Here is a 25,220-nt window from a genome sequence, read left to right on the forward strand (position 1 = left end):
TCTTGCCTGGGGCCACCCAGAAGATGTTAGGACTAACACCAAGAGAGATCAGATCTCTTTAGGGCGGAGAGGTATGGGAGCAGGAAGGTCTATTCATCCTGTTTTGCAAAGTTTATCCCCCTCCTGCCCTCCTTTTCCAGGAACCCCTGGCCTAGTCTGTCCCAGCCTGGGGTCCTCACTCCAACACGTCTCTGTTGAACTGCTTCTGCCGGTTGCCTAGGAATTCCCCTATCATCTGCCGGCTCAGGCCTTTCCGTTCCAGGATGAAGTGAGCCACTCCCACCGGCGTGTCTGACAGGAAGCCCCGCTCAATCAGATACTGGATACCCTTCTCTGGCTTCCTGCAGAAAGAGGGGAGGAAGATGAGATGACAATCCTCCTGGAACTCTGCCCCCTGCCCTATATCTTGAACTAATTTTGGGCCCAACCATGGCCTCAGAGAGCCAAGAAGGTCCACTCCCTTCTGTGGTCCACTCACTTCATGGTACACATAAGAAAACTGAGGCCCAAGGGAAAGAAGCCACTTGCCCATTTCACAGAGCTTCAAAAATTCCAAGGTATCTTCAACTCAACTTCCTCCTTCACTGGAGCCACATTCCAGTTGAAAGAAAATTAAGATCTGATGAGACCCTGTTCTGTGCCAGGAGCTTTGATATTCTCCACAGGCACTGAGGAGTCCTGGGAGAAGGCCTGAGCTCCAGGCTAAGTCCTTCTCTTCGAGTCACAGACCCTCGGAGTAGGAAAGTAGTAAAAAGATTACTTTTTCCACATCCCACTCAGGAGGCACCACCAAGCCTCTGAGTGTTTCTATAGATCAGTTGCTCCCTACTTTCCGTATCTGGGTCTGAGCTATCCCATATTCAGAACCCCAGAGCCTTAGGGCCTCATGAGGCTAGAATTTGGGAGACTTTGGTGCCACAGATGGAGTCTCAGATCCATTACTTACCATGCATGAATTGTAACAATTCCCTTTAGTTCTCCAAGCCTCAGTTCCTTCTCTATAAAATAGGGACACAACTACCCACTTTGCTGAGTTATCATGAGAACTAAATACAGATGGCCATGTCTAATAGGCTATAAAGATGTAAGGCTTTTGTTTTCTAATCAAATGTCACACTCGTATTCCACTGCTAAGCACCTGGCACAAGACCAGGTACCTAGAAAGAACTCAGTCCTGGTCACTGACTAGTCCAGCACAGCACCCTGCCCCCAACACCTCAAACATCCATAGACTGCTAGTTAGTTGATAGAAACACTGAAGCCCAAGGAAGGGACACACCTTGCTCAGGGCTACCCAGTGAGTCTGGCCCAAGTCTCCTGTCTCTTAGAGCAGGGTTCTTCATATACAACACTGGCTAGCCTAACCAAAAAGGGAAGGTGGGAGACCCAAGGTTCAGAAGCCATCCTATATAGAGAGAACTAGGGCCAGAGAGGAAAGCATCTCACCCAAGACGACACAGTCAGAAGCAGAACCAGGACCACAACTGCCTCTCATGGGTGTGGGGGCAACTTTCCATTCTTGTCACCCTATTGCCCATTGTATTCCCTGAACAGCTAGAGAGAAACGCCATCCACAAAGTGGAAGGATGGCGGCAGCAGGATCACCACCTCCAGGAGTCCAGGTGCCTGCAGCAGGGTCGGTAGGGGCGACAAGGTGGGAATGGGAACACGTACTTATTGAACAGGTTGAGGCCAATTCGGTAGTGCCGCCTCTGCACCACATCGTTGTTGAAGGCTGGCGAGTCCCAGCTGTGCCTGGTCTCCCGCTGGTAGGTCTGCTTGCACAGGCCAGTGGCTGGAGGCTCCCTCAGGCTGTCCCGCGAAGAGGAGCCAGAGCTGCAGTTGATGGTCTCGTTGGAATTGCTGGAGCTCTCAAGGCTCTCGTTATCTCCACCATCAGAGTTCTCGCCTGCTGCCTCGCACTTCCCCAACCTCCGACCCCCAGCCACACCACTGGGCCCAGTGCCACTGTTGGGGGCTGGTGGTAGGGGCCCTGGCGGGGCTGGGGCTGGGCCCTCCGGGGCCGGGTAGTGGCGGTGTGGGATTGGGGCCCTGCCTGGTGGCCCCTTGTGCTTCAGGGTCCCATGGGGGCTGCAGCCATCAGCCTCATACACGAGCTGACGGTGGACAGAGCCGCGATCTGAGCGGTCACTCAGGTCCACGGAGCTGTCACTGGGAGGTTCAATGGTAAGCAGGGGCAGGTGGGCAGCCCGCAGCCGGAAATCCCGACATTCCAAGCACCCAGGACCCCTGCGAGTGCCTTCCTCACGGCTACCATCTTCCCGGGACCCTGCTGGCACTGGTGGAGGAACTGGAGGGAGAGGGGCTGGTGCCCAGAACTCAGGTCTGCCCTGGGCAGGGGGCTCTGTGCTAGGCAGTCGTTCAGGGGATGGTGGGGGAACTGGGTCATCCAAGTAGAGGGGAAGGTCACTGAAGGATGTGGCCGAGCTGTCCTCTTGCTGTTCCTTTGACTCTCGCTTCTCCAGCTGGGCTGACCCTGGTTCCTCAGACATGGGCCCCGATGGGTGGCAGTTCAAGGCCTCGTCAATGGATTCAGCCAGAGACTTTACCTGAGGTGGAGGGGAAGGGGGAGGAGGGAAAGGAGAAAAAGGAGAGAAAGATGAAGGACAGTGGGATGGTGAAAGGGTGGGAATGAGGGAGGGAGGGAAAGAAAAAGTGGGGGGATCTTCCTGGTGCGGCAGCCAGAAAAGTGCTTCCCCTCCCCTACCTCCCAAGATTCTCTGCAGGACATAACTCCCAGGGAGCCATTGTGAGCTCACAGGAACTGGAACTTAGGCCCACAAGTTCCATTCTCAGACATCCCAATACCTTCTTCATGTCCATATAGACCCAAGCCAAATGCCGCCTCCTCACTAATCCCAAGCCACATTCCTGCCTCTGCCTTCCCTTAGGGTAAACCAAAATCCCAGCTGCCTCTGGGCTCCTGGAGCCCTCTGTCTGGTTCTGTCTTAGGAAATCCATGATATTTAGCCTTGAGAATCTGGACCAAAGCTGGCCTCACTCTGGTATCTAGCCTCCCAACTGGTCCCTAATAATCCCCGCCTCCTGCTATTCACACCCTCGTGTACCATAGTGTCCCAGGGTTGGTCTGTGGGACCAGCAGCATCTGGAAAATGTGATGGGATGTCACTTCTGAGATTAGGTTAGGAAAGACTGTAGCTTCTATCCTGAGTATTCTCACTCGCTTGTGCTCCCTCTCTCAGATCCCTCGCTCTGGGGGAAGCCACACTGTGAGCAGTCCTGTAGAGAGGCCCATGTGGTAAGGCCCTGAATCCTCCTGCCAACAGCCAAATGAGTGAGCTTGGAAGCAGACCCATCAGCCCCGTTCAAGCCTTTAGAGACTACAGTCCCACCCTATAACTTGATCACAGCCTCATGAGAGACTCTATGCGAGAGCCACCAGTCAAGCCACCCCAAGATTCCTGGCCCTCAGAAACTATATGGGATAATAACTGTTCGTTGTTTAAGCTCAGTCTTTACATTCAGTTTTAAGCTACTAAATTTTGGGATCATTTGATATGCAGCAATAGATACTTCCCCATTAGACTTGAATAGCACTGAGAGGTGGGCCCAGGCCTGGTTCCTCAGTCTCCCCACTAGACTATGAGGCCAGTACTTGAGGGATGGGTCCAGGCTGGGTTTCTCTCTTTTTAGCTCAGCTTGACACACTGATTGACACAGAAGAGATGGTCAATGAAATGTGTCATATGAATGCATAAATGAGTGATTTAGATCTTCCCTTTAATACTTCTTTCCTGTCTTCTACCTGCCTCCTCTCCCAACCCCATCACTAACTCCAGGGAAGCATGACCAAGCTTAGGGCAGGGCCAGATCACAGAGGTTAGAGCAGAATGATTTCTTCTCTTATACACTTTCATTCATTGATTCAACAATTTTTACCAAATATCTTTTTGGTTTTAGGAAGGAAACTAACATGTACTTAGCAAATGCCATATACTAGGTGCTTTCAGATATATTACCGAGTTGAACTCAACCTTCCAAACAGCTCTAAAAAGATGGTTTTATCTTCATGTTACTGATCATGTTTCAGTGGAGTTAAACAGTTTGCCCATGGTCACATAGCTGGGAAATGGCAGAACTGGGATTTGCACCTGATCAGCTGTGCTGACACACTCCAAGCCTAGAATGATCTCCCACCACTATCACTGCCGCTTACATCCCCACCCTTCCCTGCTTTTCCTGATGCAATGCTTATGCAAGCAACACCCTTCTGACTATCTCTAACTTGCTAACTCTTCACTGCCTGCTAAGGCCCAGCTCCAGTGCTGTTTTCTCAAAGAAGCCTGCTCTCGTCCTCCCAGAAGAAAATTTCCTCTCCCTCTTCTGGGTTCCCACAGCACTATATGGGATCTCTTCTCAGGGCTCTGAGTGCACTCTTTTAGGAAACAGTCCTGTGCACATGTGCCTGCTATTTCCTGCTCGCTTGGGAAGATCCTTGAGAAAAAGAATCCTGGTCAATTTATCTGTCTCCCCCACAGTGCCCAGCACAGAGCCTGGTCCATGATCGTATGGTATAAGGGAAAGCTTTGGAACCAGACAGAGCTGAGTCCTGATCCAATTTGGAAAAGTCACTTCACCTCTCAGGGTTGTGGAGCCTCAGTTTCCTCCTCTGTAAAACCAGGATAGCACCCCCAGTCTCGAAGGCCATTATGAGGCATATAGAGGACCTGATATAAAGTAGGAGCTGTTAGTTAGGCCTTAATCTGATAGTGGCTCATGTTCCAGAGTGAGAACTTGCTTGTTTGAACAATATAATTTTTCTCTTGCCAATCCTTTCCCATCACCCTCACAGTCCCTACTCAGATGGTAGCTATTTGTTGTTATCAAAACAACAACTTGTTGGGCAACTTCCTTGAAGTACAGGGAAAAGGTTGTAGTAGTAGCCAGAGCATGGAGATGGAGAGGAAAGGCCCTTTTCAGGGATGCTGACCTGTTTGGAGAAGGAGTCCTCAAGCTCCGTGATGTCATTAGAAAACTCTCCAGATGTGGTGACGGAGCTTCCCCCACCATCGATGCCCCCTCCGCAGGAGCCGCCATATGGGAGCCCCCGTTCAAGCCGGTGGCTCCGGGCCCCAGCCATGGCACCCTCGTCCAGCGAGGCAGGCTTGCCCTCGAAGTACGCGGGGTTCTGTGCCTTCTCATATTCTTCAAAGGAGAACTGCATCCGCATGTTGGAAAGGATGATGCGGCGGGACATGCGACTCTCTGAAGCTGAGCTGCGGAGCCGCTCAAAGTTCTTGTTCATGCGGTACTGGCGGAAGGCCGTCTGGATGGTCCTGGCGGCCCTGCGGCTCAGGAAGGAGCCCCCATACTTCCTCTCCAGCATTTCCACCTGGCAGGGGAAGGTGGAGGGGAACAAAGTCAGAAACTTACGACAGCCTCCTCATCTCCCTGGGCCTCAGGCATACCACCAACCGAGTCATAGCTAACTGCTTACAGCTGCCTGGATGCACCAGGCTGGGGTCTGGGTGGTGTTCTCACTTTAATATCAGATAGCACATGTCACACGGGACTGAATTGTGGTTTTCTTTTTTCTTTTTTTTTTTTTTTTTTTACAAAAAGTAGATGTTCACTATTTAAAGAGAAAAGAAACAGAGAAGCTAAAACAGGAAAGAAAGGAAGACATCAACTGAAGGCAAGAAGGAGAAAGAGAAGAGGGAGAAAGAGAGAGGAAGGAAGGGAAAAAGGGAAGGAGGGAAGGAAGGGAGGAAGGAAAGAAAGTTGCTTCACCTAAACTCCCAACACCTAGGCACAATCACAATTACATTTTGGGATATATCCTTCCAGTTTTTTTACTTCTGTACATAGTATTTTGTGCCCCCCTTTTGGCTAAACAATATCTTGTGTGATACACGTGATATACTGGAAAACAGTGTTCTGAATTTGTCAACTTACATGTGTGCTTCTCCCCTTACACTGAGATTATTGAGGACTTGGTCTTTTATCTACACATCTCCAGTGCCCAGCATGGAGCTCACTAAATGTTTGCTGAGTGAATACAAGACTCAGTGGATGGATGGTGAATGGGTCAGTGAGGTCCCAGTCAGGTGAAGTGTTCTTCTTCCATTCCAGTCTCACCATCCCTCCCTGGACACCACCTTCAAGCACCACATTCCAATCTCTTCCTTGGTCCTCTCACCCCCCCATCCCCACAGGCACCCCCACCCGCGACCAGGGCATTTCTTGGGTACCTTCTTGTCCTGCAGGTCCGTGGAGAGTTCATAGCTGTCAGACAGGGCCTTTGAGCGCTTTATCTCCTCCTCCTCCTGCTTCCTCAGGGCAACACTGGCTGGCTGGAGGCGCGCCCGCTGAGCCCAGGGAAGGCCCACCCCAGCAGGGGGGCCCCCCATGTGGCTGCTGGTGGGGGGAAGCTGGCTCAGCCGGTAGGGGGGTTGGCTCCCAGGACTATCAACCGCTGTGCTCAGGTCACTGCCTGGGGCATCACCCTCCACACTGTGGGGATGAGATAAGATGAGCCAGGATGTGGGAACAGGAGACAGGCCTGCTGGGCCAGACTGAGAGTGGGTGGACCAGATCCCTTCCCACAGCACCATCCTCCCCAGCCTCCTCACAGATACAGAGACCCCAATACTTAAAGGCTAGAGGAGAGCCCTACCCCCAAAGTTGGTCTTCTTATTCCCCTCACAGTCCTATCCCTTCCCCTTCAGCCCTGTCCCCTCCCCTTCAGCCCTGTCCCCTCACAGCTCCATCCTCAAATGTCCTCTCCCGCCTCAAAGACCCCCACCCCTTCACAGCTCCATCCTTTCAGACTCCTTTCCCTCCAGCCAGGTCTTCTCACTGTCTTGTCCCAAGTCCTACTCTACCCTTACAGCCTGGTCCCTTCATGGCCAGGTCCCCTCACAGCTTTATCCTCAGACCTGTTTCCTTCCACTCCTACCCCTCAAGTTCCTTTTTCTAATCATCTTAGCCCCTAACAGCTCTGTCTCCAAATCCCTCCTCCCCTGAGGGACCAGTTCCCTTATTTCCCCACCCCCTCAGACCTCTTCCCCTCCCAGCGCGATCCCAGCACGATCCCAGATCAGCTCTGTCCCTAGACCTGAGCCTACTCCTATACCCTGCACACCAAGGCTCTCCCCTGCTCACCCAGCCCTGCCCCCAACAGCCCGACCTCTGCCCCCAGAGGCCTGGGCTCCAGGCCTGGCCAGTTCTCAGTGTTCCCTGACTGCCAGGCCGAGGGCTCAGTGACAGTGGGAGGCGCCTCCCACCAGCATTCTCACAGGTAAAGAGCTGCCCTGCGGGGCAACTTCCTTTTTCTCCTCATGGCCTCCTCTGCTCAGCTCGGGGGAGGGGAACAAGGGCGAAGAGTGGTAGGAGCGGGGCACTGGGTCTTGCCCGCCCTGGTTACCCAGAGCTGTTGTTCTGCCAGACCTGCTCCCATGGTGCCATGGCAACCAGGCTGCCAGGGAACTCAGGTAGCGACAGAGCCCAGCGCCCTGAGCCCAAGCAGGCACGGTGAGAAGCCACAGAGATGGGAACAATGGAGGGGGTTTGGGAGGGGGGACAGGCAGGGCGAGGCATGGAGGGGTTTGTGGGGGGAATGGGTATGGCTGAGGCCCAGAGAGTGGTCTGGTTTGGGCAGGCACTGGAGCTCTTGACCAGTGAAAGGGTTAAGGGGCCACTCCCTGGCCCCTACCTGACAGAGGGCAGGGCACAGGACCAGAATGGGGGGCAAGCTGGGGTGGGTGTAGGGAGGCTCCCAGCCATTTCAGGAGTTTGAGCTACAATGGTCTTGCCAGCCTGACTTTGGGCTGGGGGCTTGGGGGCTTAGGGGCTGGGGGCAGTGGGGTACAACGTTGGTGCTGGCTCAGCGCTAATGAGGGCTCCTGCCCTCTGCTCATCCCCGACCCTCCCAACTGTTAATCTTCAACACTGTCAGGAGTAAGGTGGAAACAGACTGAACGGCTGCCCTGAACCCCAAATGCTCTCTCCTCCTGGGCCTCTGGGGCCTGTGAAGTCCCCCTTCAGGGGTCAGACCCAGCCCAGTGCCCCCCAGGCATCTAAGATGCACCTCTCTCCCCCTCAGGACTGCAGGATCCCACCCACCAGCCTCTCCCCTCTCAGCACATGCCTCCCAGTTTTGATCAACTTTGTTCACGAACCATCCATGGTTCCCACTTGCATTCCTCCAATTTAAAAGAGAGAGAGAGAGAGAGATAACCCAAGTCCTTGTTGTGGCATTTGAGGCTTCTCCAAGACACTGTAGCTAATGTTTTGTTATTGTTCCGTTGCTCAGTTGTGTCCAACTTTTTGCGATACCATGGACTGCAGCACGCCAGGCTTCCCTGTCCTTCACTATCTCCCAGACTTTGCTCAAACTCATTTTCATTGAGTCGGTGATGCCATCCAACCATCTCATCCTCTGTTATTTAGTAAGGCACTATTCTTGTGCTTAGTCACTCAGTCATGTCTGACTCTTTGCAATGCTATGGACTGTAGCCCGCCAGGCTCCTCTCTCCATGGGATTCTCCAGGCAAGTATACTGGAGTGGGTTGCCATTTCCTCCTCCATGAGATCTTCCCCAGCCAGGGATGGAACCCAGGTCTCCCACATTGCAGGCAAATTCTTTACCGTCTAAGCCACCATGGCTACTATTCTTACTGCTTCACATTTAATAACTTGCTTACTCTTCAAAACAACCGTATGAGGTAGGTATTATTAATCATCTTCATTTTACACATAAAGAAACTGAGGCCCAGAAAGGTTAATAACATATCTATGGTCACACAGCTATTAATGATAGAGCCAGGATTCAAATCCAGGCAGTCTGACTCCAGAGTTCACACTCTTAAACATTAAGCCACACTGCCGAGTTGGCTATCAGCCCCCCACCCCATCCACTCTTCCCTCCAACCTTGCTCAAATCCTGTTTCTCCCCAATACTCCCATTGTCCTTTCCACCTTCCCAACTGCTCATACAGTACTTTCCACCTGGAATGCTGTCCCTATCATCTTCTGCCATCTGCAATCTGAGAACCCCCACACACACCTTAGTTCCATCAAAAGTCAGGTCATATGCCACCACTAAGAAGCCCTCCTGAAGCCCGCCTCCAGCCAGAAATGATGGCTGATCCTGTTCAGGGCTCCCACACACAGCACATGGCTGTCCTTCTTTTTATGTAGCAGGTTAGCTTTGGCAAAGCGTGACAGCTATTTGTGTTCCTGACTCCCAGAATCCCAGCACAGGAAGAGAGTTTGGTAATCTCCCTGCTAGGACAGAGCACAAGGCCTGGAACAGAGTAGATGCTCAGCAAAAGCTTCTGGAGGGACGAAGTCAGTGAATGAGCTCTGGTGGCTGGGCTAATAAATCCTCTCACCTGAACTCTGACCTCAACTCATCTCCTCTTCCCAATCTATTCTCCATTCTGTGGCTAGAGAGAGCTTTCCAAAGTAGAAATCTGACCATGTTGCTCCCCCACTAAAACCCTTCCATGGCTTCTCATAACTCATTCAATAAATGACAATTGAGCCCTTTCTACAGGCCAGGAACACTGCTAGGTGCTGGAAATATAATCATGAGCAAGACGTGTGAGTTTTGTTCCCTCAGGGAGGTGACATTCTAATGGGAGAAGAAGACTATAAATATATACTATCATTTCAGGTAGGGAGAAGTGCTAGGAAGGAAAATACAGCAGGGCGATAAAAGGTGCTGTTTTAAATGTAGTCAGAGAAGGGCTTTTTTAATAAATGGCATATAATCAGAGAAGTGAGGGAGCGAGCTGTGTGGTTATCTGAGGCAAGAGCAGTCCAGAGGGTAGAACCAGTGCAAAGGCCTTGAGGTAGAACTGTGCCTGGCATGTTTGAGGAACAGCCAGGAGGCTGGTGTAGCTAGGGCAGAGTCAACAAGGGGAAATGAGATCAGAGAGGCAATGGGAGCCAAACTGTGAAGGGCACTGAACCCACGATAAAGACATTGGTGTTTGCTATGATTGTGATGAGCAGAGAAGGGACATGATCTAACTTATGTTTTACAGGAATCATCATCCATAGGATAACCTCTAGCTTCGTCACCTCACCATAACCTCACCTTCCTCCTTCCTCACCATAACCATGGATGGTTCTCCTGACCAGACCTCTGCCTCATATACCCTCTGCCCTTTTACCCCAACCTGGCGACCTCCTGCTCACTCTTCAACATTTAGCTAAGGTGTGACCTTCCATGTCTTCCTGAGCCCTTCATGCAGGATGGCTTACAGGCCCCTCTTCTGTGCTGCCATAGGGCCCTATAGTCAACTCTATCCCTAGAGCAAGGGTATTAATTGGCTCATTGTGTGGGTGTGTGCTTGAAAGTGAAAAGTGAAAGTGAAGTCGCTCAGTTGGGTCCGACTCTTTGCAACCCCATGGACTGTAGCCTATCAGGCTCCTCCGTCCATGGGATTTTCCAGGCAAGAATGCTGGAATGGATTGCCATTTCCTTCTCCAGGAGATCTTCCCGACCCAGGAATCGAACCCGGGTCTCCCACATTGCGGGCAGACGCTTTACCGTCTGAGCCACCAGGGAAGTTTGTGTGGGTGTGTGCTTAGTCGTATCCAACTCTTTGCAACCCCATGGGCTGTAGCCCACCAGGCTCCTCTGTCCATGGGATTTCCCAAGCAAGAATACTGGGGAGGGTTGCCATGCCTTCCTTCAGGGGATCTTCCTGACCCATGGATCAAACCTGCATCTCTTTTGTCTTCTGCATTGGCAGGTGGGTTCTTTACCACTAGTGCCACCTGGGAAGCCCCTTGAAGGCTTACAATTTACTGAGGCAGGCACCAGTAGCCCTATTTTATAGAGGAGAACACTGAGGCAAGAGGTCACGTAAACTTGCTCGAGGTCACACAGGATGCAAATCCAGAGCCCAGGCTGCCTTCTCACGACATCTTGTTGCCTCTCCCTACTTTGGGCCCCGCGCTGCCCCTGGCTTTCAACTCAGTGGCAGTTCTCCCCTCGAGAGCTCTCTCTTCTGCTTTGGTTGCAAAGGTAATAGTGACAGGGAGGTCAGGCTGTCAACACAGACTCCTAAAAAGGACAGAGATTGAAGGCATCATACACATTGCTGAAGGAGTGGGACCTGGGGACGTGGGATCCCTCAACTCAGAATCCCCAGAACACCAAGGAACATGCTAATAATGTGGAAAAATCTCTCTTACACAGACTCATATTCTCTCTCTGTGTCTCTCACTCACACACACACATGCACACACACATGCACACACACATCCACACACAGAACATGTTGTGCAGTAACAAGCTGAGTGGACATAGGTTCAGGTCCTGATGGCCATCCACCTGCTGTGTGAGCCTGGGTGTGTCTCTTTATCTCTATGCACCTCAGTTTCTCATCTTCATGGAGCTCAAAATGCTATTTCCTCTTTGGATTCCTGGACTTCAGAAAGGCCCTGGGAGACCTACCTCTCCCCAGACTCCTCCCAGCCAGGAGCAGGAGCAAAGAAAACACACACACACACACACATATACTTGTGTATTACACAAACAACCACAGTATAAAGCTGTAAGTTCTAAGGGCTGGGGAATGAAGGGAATGCTGGGGGAGCTCAGGAGAAATTTTTCTTGCTGGGGAGGGGGCCAGGGGCTAAGCAGAATAAAAATAAACTCTCACTTACAATGCACCTTCCCTGTGTCAGGCATTTTCTGCACGTATTTTAACTGCATGGCAAATGGGAAAGAAGAATTAGGATTTCGATTTTGCAGGTGAGGAGAAGGCTCTGAGGGGGAAATTCAGGCCAAAGGTCTCAGGACTAGCAAGTGGCAGAACAGGAATTCAAAGCCCAGGGCCTGTGCTAGTTCCCCTGCTGCCTTGAAGGCTTCCTGGGGTGGGTGGAGAGGGGGAGCTATGGAATAGGGCCTTGCCTAGGAGAAGTTGGTAGAGATGAGGCGTAAAGGACCCTGGGAGCCAAGGCACTATGATGGGGAGAAGCGGGGCAGGATGGGCTGTAGGGATTCAGGGTAGCATGCCCATGGCAGGGGCACTGACCCACTCCGGCTGCTGCCCCTAATGGGAGGTCTCTCTCCCTCCTTCCCTTTATTGGCACTGCCCAGAGCCAGGCAGCCAGCAGGGGATGGAATCAGGATGCAGTTGCCATGGAAATGAATGGGGGCTGTTGCTATGGATACCATAAGATGAGGGTAAGAGGAAGCTAGGGATGCTGAGGACTATCCCCATGACAACTTGGGCTGAAGTGGGGGACCGGAAGTTAGAGACAAGAAAACAAGACAAGGAGGTCAGCACACCTAGATGAGGAAAGAAGCGTTGGGCTCTAGAGGAAGACTGGGCAAGGAGACCAGACCCGGCAGGGGCTGGGGGCAGAGGGGCGGAGGGACTGCAGTCACCTCCCTCTACCCTGACAGCTTTTCAGCAAGCTGTTTCTGCTGCCCAATCCCAGCACCATGGAGACTCCAAACCTGAGGCCAGCCCGGCTTGGTACAGGGACTTGCAGGGAAGGGGGAAGCCATCTCAAGGGCTCATTGGGTACCCAGCAGGCAACGTAGGCTTTGGAGCACAGAGATCAGGTTTGAATCTCAGCTCTGCTTCCTTTGCAGCCCTAAAAATAATAGCTGTCATTTACTAAGGACCTACTTTTAGCAAGGCCCAGCAACTCTGCAAGGTCTGGGTTGTTTCCCTTGAAGGGGATAATACAGATGAAGAAACTGAGATGCAGAGAGATGAAGTCATTTGCCCAAAGTCTCAATGTTCAGCAGTGCAGGAGCCAGGAGTCAAATCATCACTCATGCCTGTACCTACCAGCCCAGCACCGAGCAGCCCCTCTGGAGCCATTCTCCAGCTCCCTGTGCCTTCACACAGTGGCACACAGAGGGCCAGACGCTGAGTAAATATTTGTGGAGTGTTTGAGTGAGAAAGTGACCAGGAGAAAGCAGGAAAGACTGAGGTTAAATGGAAGAAGTGCCTGCCTTTGAGAGCAATGACTCACTGGTTTGCCTGGCCAAGGGTAGAAGATGCTCAGAACCAGCATGGACTTTTTGAACCGTCTAATTCAAGAGATCCAAATTAAGGCTCACAAAGTCAAAGTGACTTGCTTGCTCAGGGTCACGCAGGATGAGAACCCCAATTCCCTATCTTCTAGGCCAGCGTCCCGCTTGCAGCTTTTTAGCTGAATCCGTCTAGTCCCCACCCCACCCCCAGCCCCTTGAAGCTCCTAGATGTTGGCGACAGCAGGCCCCTTGCACTTCCCAGGCTACAGCGAGCTGATCCATAGTGCCATGCCTGTGCCCAGTCTCTTAGCTTCTTCTGCCCATGTGTCCTCCCTCTCTCCTCCACCTGCAACCTTCGCTGATCTGGCTGAGCTCATCTCATCTTGTGGCGCCACGAGCAGGCCAGCCCCCCTGGGAAGTTGGTTCTGACTCACTCCCACTCCCCACAAACCCTGACAGGATCAGATTCCATCCCTTTATGTTTTGTGCACACTCATGTCACAGGCCGTCCTTGTCACTGGCTAACTTGAGATTCTCTGTTGAAGTGTTCATTGCCTACACTGCTCCTGTTTCCCATGGGCGGTGGCCTGGTGTGATTTACTGCTGTGGACCCTCCCTATGCCCAGGCCAGCGCCCCGCAGCTACCTTGGTCCCCTAAGACCAGAGCTGGCAGCCATGTGTGTGTGACCATCTAGCTTGACAACTGCCACCCTAAAAGCCACAGCCCACATGCTCAAAAGCCACTGACACATATTCTTATGATTATCTCCACCTGGGACACACAGAGAGTCTGCAGGCACAGAAATTTGCCACCTCACACAATCAACCTCACACACTCAGAATCCCTCACACCCAGCCTCATACAATCACATTCCCTCATATACACAACAGTGTACAACCTCTCATTCTTCTCGCACCTGCTGGCCTCATGCATACATGTGCACAGGCACACACTTTTCCCTTACAACTGATAGAAACCTTCCCCATTCCCATACCAGAGGCCCTCACCCACTTCAGTTGCCTACACAGGAGTCTGCTGCTACTGCTGCTAAGTCACTTCAGTCGTGTCTGACTCTGTGCGACCCCATAGATGGAAGCCCACCAGGCTCCCCCGTCCCTGGGATTCTCCAGGCAAGAACACTGGAGTGGGTTGCCATTTCCTTCTCCAATACATGAAAGTGAAAAGTGAAAGTGAAGTCGCTCAGTCGTGTTTGACCCTTAGCGACCCCATGGACTGCAGCCTACCAGGCTCCTCTGTCCATGGGATTTTCCAGGCAAGAGTATTGGAGTGGGGTGCCATTGCCTTCTCCAACACAGGAGTCTACACCCCCATGTCTCCCACGATAGCCATCTGATCTGCAGTTGAGCCCCTGTGCCCCTCAACTTTCATCTCCAATCAAATGAAGGGTAAAATGGTCTCTCCCTCCACAGCCAAAGGTCACCTAGACTCACACACCCAGCTTGAACAGAGCAATCTACATACCATTCCCCAGTACAACCCTGGAGCTCTCCACCAGGTTTTGGTCCATGCTGTACCTGACTCTCTAATGCCTCCTCACCTCTCAAACCATCTATTCAAACCCTTCCCAGCCTTCCATTCTTGCCCCTCTTCCTCCAGCAATCCTTGGACACCACCACCCCCAAATGATCCTGACATCTTCCTCCTCTTTAGGCCAGGAACATATTTTGCTCATTACTGAAGCCACATCTGCTCAATCACTTCTGCCCTTCAGGAAAGTACCCTGCCTACTTTCCCAAAGGAATTTTCATCTCCCCTGAGAGATGGAGAACTTAAGGAGAACACCGTCACTGTCTTACTTTCGGTCTCTCATGGTATTTAGCTTGAAGCCTTGCACACAGTAGGTATATGAGCAATGTCTTCTGGAAGAGTAAATAAAGGAGAGAGGAAGAGAGAGGGAGGGACAGAAGGAGGGGAGAAATAAATGAGAATTTGAATGAGTGAGTGAGGAGCTGAGTGCTTAAGTCAGTTAAGCAATGAGTGAAGAGTGAGGCAAGCCTCTGGAAAACTACCGAGCATGTGAAGGGTATGTTGAAGGGAGGAGGGAAAGAAAGGAGAGGAGAGACTCTCACCTGGGCCTTAATCAAAACAGGAGCCACCAGTCACTGTGCAGTTGCCAACCATGCATTAGACCCTATGCTGAGCCCCTTGTGTTTCTTCTTGCTAACCTTCATGACAACCCACAGAGGTAGATCTGTTCTCACTATACTCAGGAAGAAAATGAAGCTCAAGGAGAAGGAAATATTTGCCCAAGGTTATACAGAGAGTAAGTGGCAGAACCATAAGGTAAACTCAGATTTGTCTAATGCAAAAAAAAAAAAAAAAAAAAAAAGCAAGGCTCAGAAAGGGAAAGCAGGGGCAACGAGCCCACTTGGGAGTCTCCTGGCTTTGCTCCTAACACAGACTCATCACAGAAGGTGTAGGCCCCACAGCTCACAGATGACACCTTCTGCCTTCCTGCCAACAGCCTCTGGGGATTCTTAGAACCAGCCTCTGGCAGGTGCAGGAAATATTTAGGGCCATTGCATCTGGAGGCAGCGGCTTTCCCTCCGACTCCAAGATCCCTAAAGCTGTAAAACTGGAACCTTGAAAGTACAAAATCAAGGACTCGTAACATCACAGAATGTTAAAAGCATACCATCAGAATTTTTTAAATGGTAGAATCATGAAATCTTAAAACCACCATATTGCAGAATCCCCAAATCACAGCATCATAGAAATAGAAACACATGGAATGTGTCACTGAATTATCCTCTCTTGAATTCATGTAATCATAGTTTCTTAAAATTGTACCATCTCAGATTCACAGAATGTCAGAGCTGGAGGAGCCCTTGGAGATCCTCTGGTCCAACTCTCCCTCCTCCTTTTACACATGGGGAAACTGGGTAGCAGAGAGGCCAAGCTGCGTGTCCCAAGTTGACCAGCTCATGCCACCTCAGGCTGAAGAAGGCTCTAGGCTTGCCCATGGCAAGAGCGCCGCACCATTCATTCATTTATTAAGTGCCTTCTGGGTGTTGACAATACCAGGAATCAAACCCTACTCTCTTTCCCAGCCCCTGTTCCCAGCCATGGATAGGAAAGAGGGTAAGGCCCTGGTGGAGATGGGGAGAGGGAAGTGGGTAGGGTGGAATATACATCAGACAGAGAGAAGAGATCAGCTTTTATTGATGGAAATTCTTTTGTACACAGCGACACGCACTCTGAAAGGCCTTTTCCTCCTGATCATATTTACAGAGCACTATGGGAGCGGCAGGGGGCACAGGATGAGGCCGTCAAGCAGAAGAGATGGCAGCAATGGCCACAGCGAGGGAACGAGCAGGCTGGGTCCCAACCCCTTCTGGTCCTCTAAGCCCTAGGCACCCTGCATCTCTGTTTGTGCTCACAGAGGACAGAGGTAGGTCCTTGGGATGTCATTTGGAGACCTCTCCAGGAGTGGCAGGCTCCAGGGTGCCTGGGAAGTGGGGTGCGGGTACGGGAGGGTCCAGGTTTCAAGCTCCAAGCTCTGCTGCTCCCACATTTTAGTCAGACCAAGGGCTCCAGCCTTTATAATTCGGGGGCTGGAGTCCAGGGGAGACAGCAGCAGGGGTGGGAATTCCAAGAAGGGAGTGGACAAAGATGGGGCAGGATGCTTGCCCATCTGGTTCCTGAAGCAGGGACGGGGTCTCATGGGGGATCGCGGGGGTGGGGGCTGGTTAAGGCTTTTGCTTCTGCATAGAAAATGACCCTTGTCCTCTCAGTTACCGAGAGGAGGGACTACTGCACTCGGAGGCCGGACAGCAGAACTGATGAGCGTCTTCCTCTTCCTCTTCCTCAGTCTCCTCCTCCTCCTCCTCTTCCCTGGGGCCAGGAAGGGCAGGGTAGAGGCCACAGGCGGCGGGTGACAGAGAGAGGCAGAGGCATTAGTTTGCAGAGCAGGGGAGATACAAGAAGGGCTGGAACCAGGGAGGTGGGGCTAGGATGGGAGTTGGAATGGGAAGGCCAGCGTGACCAACAGGGCCACACCCATCTCAGTCTCCGAGGAGCCTGTTGCTAGTCCCCCTCTGGGACTGGCCCTCCCCCACACTCAGGCTGGGCTCCAACTTAAGGTTACACCCAGAGTAAGTAAACTCCCTTTCTGATCAGACTGGTGCCCAACCTTCATTTTAATATAAATAGTAGCAACCAGCTCTGTGCTGGCACTTTGCATGTATCATCTCATTTAACCCCTGCAACAACTCTGCAACATTTTAAAGATGAAGGAATTGAAGCTCAGAGAGATTAGATAACTGCCCAAGGTCACACAGCTGGATTCGTGGTAGAGTCAGGATTTAAACTTGGAAGTTCTTGGAGCTCCAAGTCTCAGGCTCTGCCCAGCAGGTCCTTTGGGTAGACTTAGTACTATCTCCAGAAATCCATCCTGCCCTTGAAGGACAAAGATTTGTATCTCCTGAAGGCTTCAGGGTTTGGAATGTGGGAGATGCTTAGAAATGGAGTGTGTGAAGCGCACGGGTTTGGAAGCAAATGGACCTGGGTTCCGAGACCAGCTCTACAAGTGCTTCTAGGCTGTGGCCCCAGGCATGTTAATGCCCCTCTTGGAGCCTTGGTTGCCTCATCTGTAAAAATGGGGCTTATGGTGCCAACCTCACAGGATTGTTGCAAGGACTGGAATACATGTCAAGTGCCTGGCAAACAAGAGCGATAGGAACACGGTGATGGTGGTGAACTGTTCAGGAACTGAACCTAATTAAGTGGCCCTTTGCACTCACACAGAAGCACCACAGTGGTGGGAGGAATCATTGCAGGAACAAGCACACATTTCTCGGGTCTTGCAGAACAGTACCAGGGGCCAGTCACTGGAGTTGGACTACAGTTTCATGGGGTGGATGGACAGGCATGGGAGCTGGGGCAGGACCAGGCGTCTTGGGAGTGAAAAAGGTGACAGATCTCCTAGGGCTAGTGAATGAAACAGTCTTACCCCGCTCCCAGACCCCTTGGCTTGGGGGATGAAGGAAATATGGAATCCAGGGTACTAGAGGATCGGGAAGACAGGGGAAGGAAAGCGGATAGGCAAAGGGAAGGCACTAGTGTCCATGTGACAGACAAGGGTGCACGGGTGCCCGCATGCACGTACACACACACTCACACACACACACACACACACACCCTCCTCATACTCAGAGCTCCCTCTGACACATTGTTCCACAGACTCACTGAGTCAGCAAAACCACATGAGCCAGGGCTCCAGTCCTGGGCAAACAGCTCCTCCTTTCAGAGTCTCCCATTCCTCATCTATAAAAGGAGACAGAAACTCCACACTTCTCAAGGCTATCACGGGTAACAAATGATCTTCCAGTCCCCCGGCTCGCTCCCCCCCTATCCAAGCCAGGCCCCTGCTACCCTTCACCTGACACTGCAGTCGTCTCCTGATTTTTTCTCTCTACTCTCCTGGACCACTTTAGGCTTCCTATATCCCACCTTTGAGTGTGAATCTCCTGCTCAGACACCCACCTCGGCTCCCCTTTGCTTCCTGCACAAAGTTCAGATTCCTCAACCTGACATTCAAAGCTCCCCCACCCTATGGCCTCATCTGGCCTTTCCTGTCAGGTGGAAGAAGCATAGGCTTTAGAATTAGACAGACCTGGGTTTAAGTATCAGCCCCACCATCTACTATCTAGGTAACCTTGAGTCCATTTCTTCACCTCTCTAGGACTTACTTTCCTTACTGCAAAATGAGGAAGCACCTATTCTGTAGGTTATGGTGGGAGTAAGTGGATTCAAGTATGTAAAGCACCTGCCACAGGGTAGGCGTGGTGCCTCACACATGGTAACTATCATTGTGACTGTCAGCATCAGTGGCGTCAATGTTACCCTGCTCACTCCAGCCCAGCCTTCATGAAACTAGCTTGTCCGTTATTCTGTCAGCATGAACCAGCCTTTTCATGCCTCTATGCTTTTGCTGACTCTGTTTCTTTCTCCTGCACAGAGCTTTGCCCTTTGAAATCCTATCTAAACTTCACAACCCAGCTCAATTGCTGCTTCTTGCAGGAAGTCCTCCCTGACTTCCAACCAGAAATATTCTTTGCTTCTTCCTAGCTCCAGCATCCATGCTCTCCATGTTGTTGCTTTGAACTTTTCCAAGGCATTTCTTTCACCAATCCCCTCAATGCCCTTGTATTCCCCCCCACCCCACCACTATCTCTGCTTTCCTTCCCTGTGGGAAAGAGAGGACACCTATACTATTTAAGGCCAGTCTCTCCACCCAGGCTCTGGAGCCCACCCCTGCTACCTCCTCCATAACAATCATCCCCTCTCCCTCCAATATTTCAACCTCTCCCTCTCTGTTGCCTCCTTCCTACCAACATTTATAGAAGCTCAAGTCTCTCCCATCTGGGAATAAAAACCCTCTATCTGCCCCCACATCTCCCTCGAGCAATCACTGTCCCTCTCTCCTCCTCACAGCTAAGCTTCTTGAGAAATTCGTCTACACTGGCCATCTCCACTTCAGTACCTCCCACGGGTTCTTCAACCCACTGCAATCTGCCTCATGTGCCCACCAAGCCACAGAAACTCTTCTTAGTAAGGTCGCCCAGGACCTCCCACTGGTTAAAGCCAATAGACTTTCTCCCACCTTCATCTTACTTCTCCCAGCTATAACATTTGCCACTCTTAACAAGCCCCTCCTGTGTGCAGACGGCTCTTCCCTTCCTCTGCTTCCATGAGCCCACTCCCTGCTGGTTTTCCTCCTACTTCTCAGGACCACCCCCAGCTCCTCTTCCTCTCCCCATTCCTTATATGTTGGTACCTCTTCTCCAGTTCTGCTCTGGTCCTCTTCTCTTTCACTCCACACTCACTGTCCAGGGATCTCATTCCATTCCATAATTTCAGGTATGGCTGAGGACCCCCACATCTCTCTCTCTCTAGCATGGGCCTCTCTCCTGGGTCCCACCAAGCCTAATGCTTGCTGGAAGCTCCACCAAGATGGCCCTTAGGGCCTTCAGAGTTCACAGGGACCTCTCACTCAGCATCTTACCACTGCAAACCTATCCTCTTGCATTTCCCACTTTCGTGAAGGGGCGCCACCACTCAGTGGCCCAAGCCTAGATTCTTCCTGCTCCTTTAGCAAGTGAAGTGAAAGTCACTCAATCGTGTCCAACTCTTTGCGACCCCACCGACTATACAGTCCATGGAATTCTCTAGGCCAGAATACTGGAGTGGGTAGCCTTTCTCTTCTCCGGGGGATCTTCCCAACCCAGGGATCGAACCCAGGTCTCCCGCATTGCAGGTGGATTCTTTACCAGCTGAACCACAAGGCAAGCCCAAGAATACTGGAGTGGGTAGCCTATCCCTTCTCCAGGGAATCTTCCTGACCCAGGAATCAAACCAGGGTCTCCTGCATTGCAGGCAGATTCTTTACCAACTGAGCTGTCAGGGAAGCCCTTCAGCAAATCAGCCACCAAGTCCTGATGATTCTACTCCCCCGCTGCTGCTGCTGCTAAGTCGTGTCAGTCGTGTCTGACTCTGTGCAACCCCATAGACGGCAGCCCGACAGGCTCCTTTGTCCCTGGGATTCTCCAGGCAAGAATACTGGAGTGGGTTGCCATTTCCTTCTCCAATGCATGAAAGTGAAAAGTGAAAGGGAAGTCGCTCAGTCGTGTCCGACTCTTAGTGACCCCATGGACTGTAGCCTACCAGGCTCCTCCATCCATGGGGTTCTCCAGGGAAGAGTACTGGAGTGGGTTGCCATTGCTTTCTCCGTCTACCCCCCTGAATAGCTCTAAAAGACTACACATGATCTGGCTCTTGCTAACTCATCATCGACTCCTCTTGCCCTTCACTCACTCTTTCTCCAATCATACTGGTCTCCCTGCCATCCCTCAAACATAACAAGCCCACTCCTGCCTCAGGGCCTTTGCACTCACTGAAACATCATTCCCCAGATAGGTGTAGCACCAGACACAAGCTATTAATATATATTTAGTTGCTTATTTATTATCCGTCTCATCCACTGTAAGATCCATCAGGGCAGGCATCTGTTCTGTTTACTGCTATATCTCTAATGCCCAACACACTGTCTAGCACTCAATAAATATTTTTTAAATGAATGAATCCACTGCCAGGCCTGAGCATGGGCAACTCACCATGAACTCCAACCTTGGTCATCTCCACCCCCACTATCTGTTCAGCCTCTGACTCCAGTTCTCTCTTCCTCCCAATCACCTCTCAAATCCACTTCCTCTGCTCCCTCCCCACAGCCACTACCTTAGCTCATTGTGCTTGTGTTGTGCTTAGTTGCTCAGTCGTGTCCGACTCTGTGACTCCGCGGACTGTAGCCCACCAGGCTCCTCTGTCCATGGGGATTCTCCAGGCAAGAATATTGGAGTGGGTCACCATTTCCTCCTCCAGGGGATCTTCCCAACCCAGGGATCGAACCCAGGTCTCCCGCATTGCAAGCAGATTCTTTACCCTCTGAGCCACCAGGGAAGCCCAAGAATACTGGAGTGGGTAGCCTATCCCTTCTCCAGGGGAACTTTCCAACCTAGGAATTGAACCAGGGTCTCCTGCATTGCAGGCAGTTTCTTCACCAGCTGAGCTACCCGGGAAGCCCTACCTTAGCTTACCTCTCTTGGATTACTGGAACAGTCTCCTCCCTAGTTTCCCTTCCTTCTAAAATGCTAACCTGATCATGTTACCTTCCCTCTTCAAGAGCTGCTCGTAGCTCTCCAGCTGCCTACCATGACAAAGGAGCCTGGACTCCGCAAACGGCTGTCTGAGGTATATCTAATCTCTGCCTCAGTGTACAGCCTTACCATTTCTCACCTCTAGGCCTTGGCATTCACTATCAGAGCATCTTCTCCCATCTCTATCACTCAAAATCTTTACAGACCTTGGATAATTGGTTCAAACACTACTTTCTTCAGGAAAACAAATACATGACTCACAAACCAGAAGTAATTCCTCTCCAATATGCATAGAGAAATAAGTGCCTCCAGTGTCACTCAGGAGCTCCAAGAACCAGGACGGTAGTTGGCAATTATATCTGAGACCATGGACGTTGGGTGCTGGGCGAGCATCAACAGAGGTTCCCTTTGCCTCCTGCACTATTACTCTGGATTCACGTCCCTGGGGCCCTCTGCTAACACTGACTCATCCTTGCCTTCTCCCTTTCTCTCACCTGCTGTTGGATCTATCTCATTAATAACTCTCAAAGGATTTAGATTCCATAAGGTGAAATTAAAATGCTTCTTTGTGAACAGTGTCCACTGGAGTAAAGCAACACAGTAGCACTGCTCCAAGTCATTTCTTCAATGCCAACACCCCAGTTCAGGCCTTCCAGCTGGCCTCCATGCATATGATCCATTTTTCATACTGACTGCTAATGTGATATTTCTAAAACACAAATTTTACCAAAATTTTCTATTTAGTATCCATTCACATGACACTTCATCACTAGCAATACTGGTTCTTAACTTTTTCTGGAGGAACATAAAACTCTTTATGCATTTAATGAAAGCTAGGAACCATCTCCCCAACAGCAAATCCACACAACCAGACAAACACAAACACAACATTTTGTATTCAATTTCAAGAGGTTCCCAGGCCACCTGAAGCCATTTGGGACCTGTGCAACCCAGGCTCTTAACAAACCTCTGGCTCTACCCAACAACATCCAGGTTCTTGTGCGTATGCTATTCCTTCTGCCTGGAATATTCTGGCACACTTCACCCTTTCCCCTGGCTGCCTCTGAGTCATCCTCTAAGACTCAGCTCTTAGGCTGAGATGACCTGCACCAGCCCTAGGTAGGGCTAGATCTCTCACTGCTGTGGAAGCCACTCCACAGCACCTCCCACGCTGTGCTCTCCTTTGTTATAGCCCTCCTCAGTTTCCCCAACTGACTGGGAATTTGTGGAAGGCAAGAACCATTACCCAGCATAGGCCCTGGCCACAACAGAACTCCCTAAGTGTCTACTGAAATGAACATTAATAATAGCTACCCTTTTTTTTGAGCACTCATTATGTGCCAGGCACTCAACAAGGTGAATTCTATTTATGATCTCTTCTCTTTATGACTCTTTACGACCCCATGGACTATACAGTCCATGGAATTCTCCAGGCCAGAATACTGGAGTGGGTAGCCTTTTACTTCTCCAGGGGATCTTCCCAACCCAGGGATCGAACTCCGGTCTGCCAAATTGCAGGGGGATTCTTTACCGGCTGAGCCCTTGGGAAGCCCATGATCTCTTCTACCCCTCAATAAATAAACTCTATGATGCTGGTGGTTCTTTTTGACAAATAAGGAACTGGGCTCAGAGATGTAAAGTCGGTTGTTTAAAGTCACCCAGTTAGTGGGTGCCAGAGGTGGAACTGAAATTTGAGAGCACTGCACGTATTGGTCCGCCATGCCTCCCTGCCCGTACTGTGAGACGGCATCAGTAGCAGAATAGGACCATGAATTAGGGCCAGAATGCCCTGCCTGGGCTCCATTCCCCAGGGCCATCTACATTTATTTTCCCTCCCGTGTCACCTTCATGCCAAGAGCAGAGACCTGGCTCTCTCTCTTCTTTTTCCTTTTTTTTTTCCTTTTGGACATGCCACACGGCTTGCAAGATCTTAGTTCTTTGACCAGGGACTGAACCCAAGCCCTAGCAGTGAAAACACCAAGTCCTAATCCCTGGACTGCTGGCGAATTCCCTGGTCTCACTTTTTATAGTCCAACCCCCGGTCCCTTCCCATGTACTACATTCAGCCTCCTCATCTCAAAACCCCACTGTAGTCGGTCCATCCTTTGCCCAGAACCATCCCTAGACATGTACAACTTTTAAATCCAATCCAATCCAAGGCTACACACTGTCTATGAGGAAAACAAGACATGGGTGGCCCCTGCTCTTCATGAGTTGATAGTCATCCAGGAGTTCTACATGTACCATCTCCAATCCTAAAATCAGCCCTGAGAGGTCAATAGGCATTATCCTCATTGCACAGATGAGGAAATAGAAGCTTAGAGGCTTGCCGAGAGTCAAGCTGGTAAGTAGCAGAATTTGGACTTGAATAAAGGTACTGACCCAACTATATTCCATTAGGTCATCCTACTTAGAAGAGGCAAAAAGTAGGCAACCATTTCTGGCAGGATTGGGGGATAAAGGAAAGCTATTGCTCTTTCAAGACTTAGTACACATCCACTCCTGTAGGGGACAGGTGAGGTGAGGTACCCCTCCTCTGGCAGCACTCTGAACCTATCATTGTCTATGGGTCTCTCTCCCTTCTAGACTTGAGCTCTCTGACTGTAGGATCAGACACAACTCATCCCCATGTCTCACCAAGGTTCAGCACAAGGACTAACTGAGACCATGCAGGACAAATGCTTGCTGAATGAATGAGGTGGCATTTGAGCAAGTTATTAAAAGGAAAAATAACATCTGAACAGGTGGATACAGGGGAAAGGTATGGAGGAGGAAGGAAACAAGTTAGTAAAGGCAAGGAATTGGGACCAAGAAAAAAGGCCAGTAATTTAAAAATTGTGACAGGGTATGCATAACATTTTTTCATTGTTTCAAGAGGGTTTTCTTTTCCTTACAAAAGTGGATCATACTATAAGCTCTGTTCTGCAATTTGCTTTTTTCATAGAATAATCAGTCTTGGAGGTCTTTTCAGGTGAGTATATAGAGATATATCTTTTTCTTTTGATCTACTACAGAGTATGGGTGGATCATGAAAGAAATCCTACTGATGGGCAGGTAGGTTATTTTAATTGTTTGCTATTATAAGCAATGCTGCAAAGAACATCTTTGCATATGTCTGAAAGTAGTTTTGAAGAATTTCTAAAAGGTGAATTGCTGGGCAAAGAATGCACATTTTGTTTAAAATGTAGATAAAAGTTATTTCCGTAGCTTTAACATTTTTATAGACCAGCTAAAAATAAAGATTATTCCTACTCAATCCTGTCTTCATCTAAGAAGCATACATCATGCAACCTTTTCATTAAGAGTTGGCTGAGAATGCTATCCTACAAAAGGGCATGTGATAAAGAGCTGCACAGTGTGGCTTATGTTTGCAGTTGGGGTTGGGGTACTTAGAAAAGGCCTCCAGCTGGCCACGTTGGGGTCTAATAGTGAAACTCTAGAGAAATCTAGCTCTGAAACATAGTTCTCAGCTTGGAAGTGTATGTAAATTTAAGTTTCTGGGGGCACCTAACAAATTGGTCCCACAAGAAAATGGAACCAATTTGTACTC

At 50.6% G+C, this 25,220-nt stretch overlaps 1 protein-coding gene across 1 annotated transcript in view; it reads right to left on the minus strand.

The window, feature by feature from the left end:
- The window catches only part of IQSEC2 (IQ motif and Sec7 domain ArfGEF 2), a 78,600-nt gene that overhangs the window by 13,536 nt on the left and 39,844 nt on the right, over window positions 1–25,220 (minus strand). The window contains exons 3-6 of the mRNA XM_055563917.1: window positions 6,234–6,495; window positions 4,973–5,374; window positions 1,675–2,570; window positions 180–341 (exon numbers count right to left, since the gene is read on the minus strand). Of these exons, the coding sequence (XP_055419892.1) occupies window positions 180–341; window positions 1,675–2,570; window positions 4,973–5,374; window positions 6,234–6,495 (1,722 nt within the window). The remainder of the gene's footprint in view (window positions 1–179; window positions 342–1,674; window positions 2,571–4,972; window positions 5,375–6,233; window positions 6,496–25,220) is intronic.

Source organism: Bubalus kerabau, chromosome X, assembly GCF_029407905.1.
Source record: "Bubalus kerabau isolate K-KA32 ecotype Philippines breed swamp buffalo chromosome X, PCC_UOA_SB_1v2, whole genome shotgun sequence".
Lineage (NCBI taxonomy): Eukaryota > Metazoa > Chordata > Mammalia > Artiodactyla > Bovidae > Bubalus > Bubalus kerabau.